Source organism: Sardina pilchardus, chromosome 22 (assembly GCF_963854185.1).
Source record: "Sardina pilchardus chromosome 22, fSarPil1.1, whole genome shotgun sequence".
In the NCBI taxonomy this organism is placed as follows: domain Eukaryota; kingdom Metazoa; phylum Chordata; class Actinopteri; order Clupeiformes; family Clupeidae; genus Sardina; species Sardina pilchardus.
The window spans coordinates 5,680,985-5,693,484 of NC_085015.1; the positions used below are offsets into that span (position 1 = coordinate 5,680,985).

Consider the following 12,500-nt stretch of genomic DNA (forward strand, 5'->3'; position numbering starts at 1 on the left):
TGTTACTCGGTAATGATCTGGCCGTGTGAAAGGCACGATTTATTACTTTTCGGCTTACCAAAATGGCGCCCATGGAGCGTTAGAATGTACTTCAACATATCCAACGTATTCTCCGGCCAGTGATCCATCTTGCTCTGTTCTACAATCTTTGGTTTTCACTCAAAAGAAAATAGCGTCCTGGTTTCTGTTAGTGGCCTACTACACGCTTAATGTGGCTCAGTCCAGCCATCAACACTTACAGCCAATCAGCACACATCTTTAGGAACATATTCTGGAGGTGGTGTCAGTTTTGTGGGACTGTTGAGTTCAGATATCGACAACCTTTGATGAGAATCACACAGTCTAGCTTGTTTTGATTTCTGTGTTTCCCAAATTTACCCCTAGAGGGCAGTATTTAATTACAAAATGTAATTGAGGGTAAAGAAGGTGATGGATATTGTGGTTCCCTTTCCTGGCTTTTCTGCACACAAGCCAGGCAAAACAAGCAGACACGTAGGCAAGCATGGAAAGGCTGTAATTTATATGCTGAGGTGATCATGGCAAATTGAATATGTTGATAAGCCGTTAGTTTGTCCACTAGAGTAATAATATGCTAGACACGGTGTGGTTGCAGGCTTGGAAAGGATTTGGTTTGGAAAGGATTAAGAGTGATTCATGGAAAATTACCGGGATTATGAATGAATAATGAAAGTTTTCCAGAACAGAGAAATTATGGGGTTGTATTTGCTGTATTTCTGAGTTGATCTAGAAAGTTTTGAAGATAAACAGTCAGGAACAGTTCCTAAAATAGGGTGAATGATTTGATAAGGAAATTCACTTTTAGTGACTGCAAACCAGTTGCCCCAGTATAATAAATGAGAGATTATGATACAAGGTAGTGTGCAAACCTTGTTGCTAAACCAAACCCTTTGAGCCAAAGCTTGTTTTGTATGCTGATACGTGCATAGAAAATGAATGGCAATGTTCAAAATCTGTATTGAAGGGCATGACATACATTATCTCCGTAAAACAAAGTGAACGTTTTTGAGTCACATTAAAGAAGTATTGTGCCGAGTTCACCATTAGTGCTGGAGGCTGGAGGCTGTTGGCCATCTGGTGTCTGAGTTGTGCTTTGTTTTAGATTGTTCTGGTGTCTGAAGTCGTAGGGGTCAATCATTTAAATTCTGAAATTGATATGGTATTGGTATTAGTGTTTTGGGTTTAACAACAGAGTTACAGTATGTGTAGTGGATGTGTGTGTGTGTGTGTGTGTGTGTGTGTGTGTGTGTGTGTGTGTGTGTGTGTGTGTGTGTGTGTGTGTGTGTGTGTGTGTGTGTGTGTGTGTGTGTGTGTGTGTGTGTGTGTGTGTGTGTGTGTGTGTGTGTGTGTGTGTGTGTGTGTGTGTGTGTGTGTGTGTGTGTGTGTGTGTGTGGTTTACATAGTCATTATCCATAGAAGAAAGTTATGGGAGTTGAATGGAAGGATTAGGACTGAGCAGTAGATGTTGAAACTACAGAGGTGAAGTAGAGGTGTGCGTGTCTGTGTGTGTGCGTTTTGTGTGTGTATGTGTGTATGTGTGTGTGTGTGTGTGTGTGTGAGAGAGAAAGGTGAACGTACAAGGAAATAGGATGTGTGCCTTTGGTCTAGGAGAGAATGAATGGGTATGGTTGTGTAGGAGTGATTGATAGGGAGGTGTAAAGCTGTGTGTACACACACACTCTCTGGCTTCCCACCGTGGATATGTGTGTGTGTGTGTGTGTGTGTGTGCGGCTCCCTAAAGAGCATTGTGGTCCTGCAGTGACGCGCACACACACCTTATTTAACAGCTCTCCCAGACTCACATGTGGTCCTGTTACAACAAGTTACTGAAGCTACCTGATGCAATCCCTCGCCCCCCAACCCCACACACTCACACACACACACACACACCTTTGTTGCATTCAGGGCCTCAAGGATTCTTGCACTTGGGGTGAATTGGGCAGCCTCAGTGAATTTGACTGAATCGTTATGGTGATGATGAAGATAGTAATGCCCGTGTGTGTGTGTGTGTGTGTGTGTGTGTGTGTGTGTGTGTGTGTGTGTGTGTGTGTCTGCCCCCTGCCCCTGCCCCTGTGTGTGTGTGTGTGTGTGTGTGTGTGTGTGTGTGTGTGTGTGTGTGTGTGTGTGCCCCCATGTGTGTGTGTGTGTGTTTGCGTGTGCCCCCTTGTGTGTGTGCCCGTGTGTGTGTGTGTGTGTGTGCTGATGCCCCTGTGTGGTGTGTGTGTGTGTGTGATCCACTCCAGATAACCGTGCTGCTGTGCTGGGTGTCCTGGTCTCTTATCAGGGCGTGGTGAAGGATGCTATCGAGGAGATGGAGCAGGTAAACCCGCAGCACCACGCCTCACACACACACACACACACACACACACACACACACACACACACACACAGTCTCACACGCACTCACACACACACACACACACACACACACATTATCACACGCACTCTCACACACACACACACACACACACACACACACACACACACACACACACAGTCTCACACGCACTCACACACACACACACACACACACACACACACATTATCACACGCACTCTCACACACACACACACACACACACACACACATTATCACACACACACACACACACACACACACACATTATCACACACACTCACACACTCACACTCACATTGTCACACGCACACACACACACACATTCTTACACGTACGCACACACGGACACACACTCACTCTCACACACACACATACACTCTCACTCTCACTTGCCAGCCGCTGAGGTGCGGGTGCATCGGGTTAACAACTGAAGCATTCCATAAATTGTTGTTGTTATGAGATTGGACTGTAGCAAGAGCTACAGGTATCTAAGTAAGAGGGACATGTCACTGTGATGACACTTGAACCTAACCTAACCTAAATGACGTTTAATGACAGCTTTTTTCTTGAAAAGACGTTCAGACGGTTTTTGGAACTTGTAATCTTTGTCATCATCACCTCCGTTTTAGCGAGCGGAAAACAAAATTGCTAAACTTCACTGTAGCTGTGCAGCCAGATGATACATTCAAGGCTAACGTCCAGGAAATAGGATTTGATTAGGTGGAGGCAACAAGTCAGTAGTAAGATGACAATTTTCTTAAAGGCTACTCAGAATAGCGGGAAAAAAAATTGTTTATTTTACTGTCTATGGAGAAAAACAAGTGAGTCTGACAGCCGTTGGACCCGGAAAGAGATTTCTTATCCCACTATTACATCATCTTAATAACTTAATAACCGAATAGTTACGGCTACTGGCTTCAGTTACAGTAGGTGGCCGATGTAGCCTCCCTGTAAAACGTTCTGCAGATGGTTGATGACAGACACAGTAGTGTTATTTACTGTAGACTTGCTCTGTATGGCTCCACCAGTGTAGACATGCATAGAACACACACACACACACACACACACACACACACACACACACACAGTGTTGGGGAGTAACGGAATACATGTACCGGCGTTACGTATTTAGAATACAAATTATGAGTAACTGTATTCCGTTACAGTTACAACTTAAACAGTTGGTATTTAGAATACAGTTACATTGTTGAAATCAATGGATTACATGAGGATACTTCACTGTTTCGAAGTTTATTCACTCTCTAAATAAATTAAGGCAACTCCATGCATTTCCCGGAAAGAAATCTAGATGAAATTGTTTCCATGTTTAAATCCAAGCCCCGTCGTCTTGCGCTAGCCAATTGCACCCGTCAGAACGCAGCCAGCGCGCATTATGGACGCGCTATCGGAGATAACTGACAGCAAATTTGGAGTAAAGTAAGTAAGTGTTAGTAACTCCTACTCACCGACCGTTGTTCTTGATGTCTGTTCAAAAGATATTTCCCAAGTAGGCCTATTAATTGCTTACTTCGGCCAATCGGTTATACAGTCTAGCTATCAATAAACATGGTTACGTGTTGATTTAGACCTACGATGAAACCCATTTTAATAGGCACTGCATTCATTCTGAGGTTTTCATTCCAACTTAGAATAGCTTATGGGTTATTTATTTGTAAGTAGATCTAGGCTATATCTAAGTTTTTTAATAAATTATGGTGCAGCCTATGAAAGTGTATTATTCTTGCGAGTAGCATAGCCTATTTTAACGTGCGGTTTTTGATTGTCATTTAGCGATCACGTTCATTTTTGAGAGCACGGTTATGTAGTAGGCTATAGTGTTTACATTTCCAGGTAGCCTAATTTGCGTCCCACCGGTCATATATCTGCACCCCTCATTTTTACTGAGTTGATGCCACCTAAAATCTCACACACCTTATCATTTCTGGCTATTACGTCCCTGTTCCAACTTGAAGAAGCATCTTCTATTACTACTATAAAACTTTTATAGTTTTATAGTTTTATCAGGTGACTTAGTTGAATTCATATTCTCATACAGTACGTGGGCCGCATTCAGCCATTTGGAACAGAAGAACACACCACAATAGGCCTAAACTGGATTTGATGGGCGCATTCCTACACTAATAAAATGCAATTCAATGCGGAAGTATTCCAAGTATTCAGAATACGTTACTCAGATTGAGTAACGTAACGGAATACGTTACAAATGACCTTTTTGGGCATGTATTTTGTATTCTGTAACGGAATACGTTTTGAAAGTATCCTTCCCAACACTGCACACACACACACACACACACACACACACACACACACACACAGGGTATTCATGGGTTTCATCAGCGTTGCTTCAGCGTTGCTTTAGTTGAGATCAGGTATTTTAAAAAGATGCTTATGAATTATGTTCTGTTTATGAATGCCTCTTGGATCCGCACAATAGAGTTGCAAGCCTTCATACCTTGTTATGAATACTTTCATGTGATGGAAAAAACACATGGTCATCTTCATCAAGTGAAATACTTGATACCTGATCTCAACTGAAGCGACACTTGTTCTGCATCTGTCTGTCTCCACAGGTGTAGACGTGCATAGGACATACTCATGGGTTTCATCAGGTGGGACCTGTGGAAAGGGACCTGATGAAACCCATGAATACCACCACCCCAGACCGGTAGATAAAGCAGAGTAGCGACACTCCCATAGACCTCCATAGGAAAAAATGGCTGCGTTTTTTTCCAGGCTACTTCCGCGTTATGGGAGTTTTGGAACTATTAACAGCCAATCTCTTGGTCAGTAGTCAATGAGTTAATTACGGTAATTTCCTGTGTATTAGCCACATTATGTATAAGCCACAGGACGGTGTTTTATGCAAGTTAAAAGAAACAAAACCATATTAATACCATATTAATTACCCCTGTGTATTAACCTCATACAGTATCTACAGAAATGTAGCAAATGTATAAGCCGCGGCTAATAGTTGGGAAATTACAGTAAGAAGATTATTGATGGCGTGCCTCTACCATCCCCACATCACTTCTCAACCTTGACCTTCGACCTTCGACCTCCAGGCCCAGTCTGAAAACCAGGACCCTTTCGCCGACCTCCTGGACGATGAGGACCTGGACGAGCGCGGCAACCGGGACACGTACTGGAGCGAGGCGGACCGGCGGCTGATGGCCCCCTGCCAGGGCCTGATGAAGGCGTCCTTGGCGTGCCTGAAGAAATTGAGCTCGTCCGTGCGGGGCAATGCCAAGGTCGACACCCCCGACAACGTCGCCCAGCTGGACGACCTGGCGGACATCACCCACGACATCAGCCCCAGGTGTGTGTGTGTGTGTGTGTGTTTGAGTGTATATTTGTGTGTTTCCGTACGTGTGTGTGTGTGTGTGTGTGTGTGTATTTGAGTGTTTATTTGTGTGTTTGTGTGTTTGCGTATATGTGTGCGTGTACTTGAGTGTATGTTTGTGTGTTTGCATACGTGTGTGTGTGTATGTGTGTGTGTGTGTGTGTGTGTGTGTGTGTATTTGAGTGTATGTTTGTGTGTTTGCGTAGGTGTGTGTGTTTGTGTGGCTGTGTTTGCGTGCACGATACATGTGTTTTAGAGACCGGCACCTGCCCCAGCGTGTGTAGGCCTGCTCGATTATTATTATCTCAATATTGAGATCACGATTATTTGGCAGGATTACTCCATGATTTTGGAAAGATCAGCGATTTTTTCTAAACTTTAAAAAATAACAGTAGATTAAATTTAATTTGAGATGTATTTGGATGTCATAATTGGCCATTAATCTCTACGTGAGCAATATGTGTGTGTGTGTGTGTGTGTGTGTGTGTGTGTGTGTGTGTGTGTGTGTGTGTGTGTGTGTGTGTGTGTGTGTGTGTGTGTGTGTGTGTGTGTGTGTGTGTGTGTGTGTGTGTGTGTGTGTGTGTGTGTGTGTGTGTGTGTGTGTGTGTGTGTGTGTGTTCAGCATGTCTGTTTGTATGCACAGCACATGTGTACGTGTCTGCTTGCACCTATGCTTTTGTCAGGCATGCTTTCACACTTGTGTCACTCTATGGATGGGCTAATGACTGGTGTGTGTGTGTGTGTGTGTGTGTGTGTGTGTGTGTGTGTGTGTGTGTGTTCACTTGCTATTGTGTCTTTTGAGGACATGCATATAGGTCTCAGTCAGATCTCCGAACAGACAGCTGACGCCTTCAGAATGTATGATACCAATCTACGAACTGTCAACATCGTGACAAGCTGATGTGTATTTCTGTGGGGGCGTTTGTGTGTTTAGTGTGGGGGTGTTATGTGTATAGTGTGTGGCCGTTCTGTGTACAGTGTGTGTGTGTGTGTGTGTGTGTGTGTGTGTGTGAGTGTGAAATGAAACCTTGGTGATAACAGCAGTAATCACCCCAAGCCTGATTCTATCAAGGGATGTGCTTGTCACCGTCACCCAACACATACCGTAGTCTGCAAGTCGCATCTCAGGCAGTCATGACATTTTATACATACCTTTGGTTAAAGACAGCTGACATACTGTAGTTAAAGACAGCTGAACTTGATGCACTTGCGTGCTTTCCAACTTCTGTCAATTGCTGTCTTGCTGTTTATTCAGAGAGTGTGAACCTACACACCCTTACGTCTTTACACCTACTTGCTTTCACACACCTGAGTGGATGACTTCACCTGAGTGCAACAATGCCCTCCTGTCCTATATGTCTTTGACAAACAGAAAATCTCCACTCCGATAAGCTATTTAAAGACACACCACGTAAAATATTTCTACGCATTAAATGAGAAGCATGAATTTCTGCTTATTTGTTACATTGAGGCGGCTGTTTACTGGTTTGCCATTTCTCAGTCTTGGAGTGCAAATGTTGTTTTAAGTGGCGGTGCTTCCAACTACGTGCTTTATCTTCTTTATTTGACTACGACAGTATTTAAGCCATTGTGTATGCTGTCGTATTTGTTGACTCTGTGTGTGTGTGTGTGTGTGTGTGTGTGTGTGTGTGTGTGTGTGTGTGTGTGTGTGTGTGTGTGTGTGTGTGTATGAGATAGAGAGTGAGAGAATGTCTCTCTCTGTATGTCGAGGCTTACACTAGGCTTAGTGTTGTACAGTGAACAGGGGAATGGGTATGTACTATGTAGTTTAAAGGGCAGCTGGGATATTCCAGCATTTCATCATTGAGGCGATCCAGTGATGAAATGACACACCCTCCATATCGCTCCACCGTCGTGTCCGTTCATTTGAAAGAGAGGTTGAAAGGTATTAATTGTAAATACTAAATGACTAACTCTTTTCCCACATTGTTTTTCACAATGTTATTTCAAGGACAATAAATCACTTAAAGGATGCAAAGACTTGACACTTTAAGGTGAACTCACATTGGAAGAATATTAGCCAACACATTTTGTTTTCTTATTACGACACATTTGTCACCATCACAAAGCTAGATAGATGGCATAGATCCCTAAGTTGTTTATCATAGATCAAGAGATAAGAGACTTTCATGGTTGTTTCCTGGTTCAGTCGGAGTTACAGTGAGTCAGCCTACAGAGGAAAACATGCCTCACGAGCAAGCAGCCAATGACTCAAGAAGTGTACAGTGAAACCTGAGTTAGAGTATACAGTAGCTCCTCATTGGCATAGCTCTGACCTTCACTTGACCTCTGTTGAGACGACCCTCCTATTATTGTGTGTGTGCGTGCGTGTGTGTGTGCGTGCGTGCGTGCCTACGTGCTTAAACACATGTGTACAGTATGCGTGCGTGCATAAACTCGTGTTGTGTGCGCGTGCGTGCGTAAACTTATGTTCTGTGTGTGTGTGTGTGTGTGTTTGCATAAACTCATGTTGTGTGTTTGTGTGTGTGTGTGTGTGTGTGTGCATAAACTCATGTTGTGTGTGTGTGCGCATAAACTCATGTTGTGTGTGTGTGTGTGTGTGTGTGTGTGCGCATAAACTCATGTTGTGTGTGTGTGTGTGTGTGTGTGTGTGTGTGTGTGTTTGCAGTGTTGATGACCTGGCCCTCAGTCTATACCCCCCTATGGATCACACGGCAGTGGAACTCAACGTAAGTGTTAAAGGGCATGTGACCTTGTCAGAGCCCATATCTCATCTCCAGAGTCGCCAGATAACCACCAGTGCTCTGTGTGTGTGTGTGTGTGTGTGTGTGTGTGTGTGTGTGTGTGTGTGTGTGTGTGTGTGTGTGTGTGTGTGTGTGTGTGTGTGTGTGTGTGTCTGTCTGACAGAGAGAAAGAGAGGGGGGGAGAAAAATCTGTATTTTTGTAACATCTTGGCCTCACCAGGCCTCTGTCAGTGTATCATATGACTGTGTGTGTGTGTGTGTGTGTGTGTGTGTGTAGGCATGACAATTCATACCTGAGTGAATGAATGAATATATACTTTTTTGATCCCGTGAGGGAAATTCAGTTCTCTGCATTTAACCCAATTTAACCGAATTAGTGAACACACAGCACACAGTGAACACACAGTGAGGTGAATCACACAACCCAGAGCAGTGAGCTGCCTGCCCAACCAGCGGCGCTCGGGGAGCAGTGAGGGGTTAGGTGCCTTGCTCAAGGGCACTTCAGCCATGGTGGACTGGTCGGGGATCGAACCGGCAACCCTCCGGTTACAAGCCCGATGCGCTAACCAGTACACCACGGCTGAGTGCACATGGATAATGAAGAACTCTGTGTGTGTGTGTGAGAGAGAGTGTATTAAAGGAAACATGAGTTCAGATAGACACCTATGAACTCTGTGTGCAAATGTGTGTGTGTGTGTGTGTGTGTGTGTGTGTGTCTGTGGTGGGAATTCAGTGTGTGAGGGGGGTGTGGGGGTATGGGTGTGCTACTAATGCCAGCTCTGTTGTGCTTGACAGGCTTCTAAACTGGCAGCTGTTTTAAAGAAAGTCTTAGAGATCATCAGGTGAGATTTTCACACCATTGTCACCTCAACACCAGGAATGATCTTCTTAGTCTCAAAGCCAGCTCAACTTTCAAATAATAACGATAGTAATTCAAGTAGAATAAATAGACAACTTTTCTGGGGCAATTATTTTATTTACCATCTATCCCATAGGTAGAAAAGAGGCCAATGACGTCATTCATTAGCAGAATGCTAGTGTGTAATGGGCAACAACGACCCAGCCTGTAAGAAACCAAAGGGCCATAAGTACTTGTTCATTCAACTTTCAACCTATAATCCATATTGAGCTTGCAGAAACCAAAATCCAATCTTCGATTTTTCAATGACGATCAGGTGACAGGTTGTTTTTGTGCTCTCAGAACTTAGAGGGTGCATACACACACACACGCACACACACACACACACACACAGCATCAGTGACAGTGGGAGACTATTTCTATTAATCCCAAGGAATCTGAAGCATCTGAGAGCCGACTCTCTTTCATAGTGCTAATAAGTAATAATATAATCAATCGTCTGTTCTTCTCAGGGCGACCCATGTGTGCACTGAATCGGACCTGACTTGGGTCCAGTTTCTGGACGGAGCCGTGGATCACAACCTACAGAAAGCCAGAAGAGCAGCTGAGGGCTCTGACTGAGCCGTGTGTGTGTGTGTGTGTGTGTGTGTGTGTGTGTGTGTGTGTGTGTGTGTGTGTGTGTGTGTGTGTGTGTGTGTGTGTGTGTGTGTGTGTGTGTGTGTGTGTGTGTGTGTGTGTGTGTGTGTGTGTGTGTGAGTGTGTGTGAATGTGTGAAGGCGTGACGATTCATACCTGAGCTCAAATGGATTATGAAGAACTCTCTGTGTGTGTGTGAGAGAGAGAGAGAGAGAATGTCAAAGCAAACATGATTGAGCTCAGATAGACACCTACGAACTTGTGTGCAAGTGTGTGTGTGGTGGGAATTCAGATTAAATAATCACGCTGAGACAGATCCTCCAGTTCCGATTGTATATTTATTGCCCTACTCGTAATTCACCAAAGGAATCACAGAAAGGAAGACACAGAAACAATCTAGAAAAAAACTATTCGATAGTCTTTGACCACACAACATCATGTACTTCAACCCACCAAGCATATACTTTTCCAACCTCCTCTTTAGGTGTGAATTACAGTTACAACTTACTCATAAAGAATACCTGTATCCCACAAATCCCCCAGAAAGACGGTAGGACCCACACTATCCACACTATATCAACATCATCGTCATTGTCAAAACTGTGATTACAAAGATTACTTAAAATATTGCAATTATATATTTATATATATATATATATATATATATATATATATATATAAATAAAATTATAAGCTCTTTAAGCTTAAAGGTGCTCTAAGCGATGTTGGGTAGCGTGACTTCAGTTGACATTCAGACAAACCAGAGAGCTACAGTAGCTCACTCCCCCCACCATCCAATTGAAACTCTCCTAAACGCACATCTCCTCAGTGATTGGCTAGAACAGTTTGTTATGTTTTTATGATCCAGGCTGGACCAAGTTAGATTTGTTGCCGTTTTTGGAGCCTGGGGCTGTCCACAGAGACAGTGGGGTTTTTTTTACCGTGTATTTAGGGCACATACAGCTAGCGAATGGGAACGTTTGCTTTATGTGACAAAAAAATGTTTTCGTTTTGGATAATTGCTGGACATCCCTTAGAGCACCTTTAAAGAACTGCATTAAACTCTTCAGATCAACGCAACACAGACAGACACAGACAGCCATGTGTGTATACAGCTCCACCTCGGCTATATCCATGCGTTTAACACTTCAAGCCAGTTTATCCACATGGTGTGTCGATCTTCATCTCAATACCGAGGTGCTCCAAGGACTATGTCATCATCGAGCGTCATGGCCATCATCGTTGGCATCAAGGGGTATGGGGCATAGTGGCGCACCACTGGCAGGTCATAGCTAAAGTATCAGACATCACAACAGTATGTCCTTTAATATTCCTATCATGGTATGTGAGTATTGATGGTTTGGTGCATACAATGGAACATACAGAACACACACACACACACACAGACACACACACACACACACACACACACACAGACACACAGACACACAGACACACAGACACACAGACACACAGACACACAGACACACAGACACACACACACACACACACACACACACACACAGGCAAAGCAACAAAGTCTAAATCAAAAAGGTAACCCAAAGATTCCCAAAACCGTAGTTGCTAACCTGTCAGCAACTTGGTTGGTTGGCAAAGGGAAATTACATTGCAACCCACAAAGTTTAGTTAGCAACTACGGTTTTGGGAAAGACGACGCCCCTGAGTTAATGTTATACGTGCAACAGTAGGAAGGGTGTGACTCACAATGGACTGTTGGGAACGACTCCACACCACGAGGTTTCCTGGCGTGGTTTGATGTTCAAGTAGCAGTGGGCCTTGATGTCCCTGAAGACGTTGCAGTCAAAGTCTGCCACCAGCTTCCTGAAGCCAACGCGGTAAGGGGTGAAACGCATCGGCACACGCAGGATCTCACCTGGAGCCACATCGGAAACTCTACACACACACACACACACACACACACACACACACACACACACACACACACACACACACATCCATAAGAAAAAGGGCATAAAGTAGATACTGAACCGTTTTGTTGTTCTGTAGACATGATGATGAAGTGTACAGTATGTGTGTGTTCGTGTGTGCACACCTGACATCTGTTGTAACATTAAGTAGCCCGCTGCCCCCGACAGAGATGACGCAGTTTTTGAGGGGGACGGACAACTCGTTGTGGAACGTGATCGTGGCTGTCATCTCACTGTACTGCTCACAGCTCCCCTTGGTCTAAACAACAAATATCAAATGCAAACGTTAGATAAAAGCTTGTCGATTGAGGTGTGAGATAACAGTCCAAGAGATTTCTGTGTTTTCGGCTTACCCTCATGGTTGTGGCAGATGGAAACGAAGATATGAGACCCATCTCAAGGATAGTTCAGACATGGCCTCATCTCCGTCCAGAGATTAAACCAAAATTTGCCAAAATCAAATCCGCCACCATGTTGAACTTGGATCCAGATGAAATACTTTGTTTTAGCCAGTGCGTTCCATGAACCGATAGCCTGGCTAATTAGTGAAATCACCTATGTTTAGTGCACAGGTAGAACCAATAGGCGACATG

General features: G+C 44.0%; 2 protein-coding genes across 2 annotated transcripts in view; one reads left to right on the top strand and one right to left on the bottom strand.

Annotated features, from left to right (window-relative positions):
- The window catches only part of ccndbp1 (cyclin D-type binding-protein 1), a 14,571-nt gene extending 4,286 nt beyond the window's left edge, over positions 1-10,285 (top strand). Inside the window, exons 7-11 of the mRNA XM_062525650.1 lie at positions 2,262-2,338; positions 5,460-5,713; positions 8,388-8,448; positions 9,259-9,305; positions 9,835-10,285. Of these exons, the coding sequence (XP_062381634.1) occupies positions 2,262-2,338; positions 5,460-5,713; positions 8,388-8,448; positions 9,259-9,305; positions 9,835-9,943 (548 nt within the window). The 3' untranslated portion in view covers positions 9,944-10,285. The remainder of the gene's footprint in view (positions 1-2,261; positions 2,339-5,459; positions 5,714-8,387; positions 8,449-9,258; positions 9,306-9,834) is intronic.
- A 2-nt stretch (positions 10,286-10,287) lies between these two features.
- LOC134069636 (protein-glutamine gamma-glutamyltransferase 2-like) overlaps positions 10,288-12,500 on the bottom strand; it is a 10,282-nt gene continuing 8,069 nt past the window's right edge. The window contains exons 12-14 of the mRNA XM_062525647.1: positions 12,033-12,166; positions 11,684-11,872; positions 10,288-11,250 (exon numbers count right to left, since the gene is read on the bottom strand). Coding sequence (XP_062381631.1) covers positions 11,145-11,250; positions 11,684-11,872; positions 12,033-12,166 — 429 coding nt within the window. The 3' untranslated portion in view covers positions 10,288-11,144. The remainder of the gene's footprint in view (positions 11,251-11,683; positions 11,873-12,032; positions 12,167-12,500) is intronic.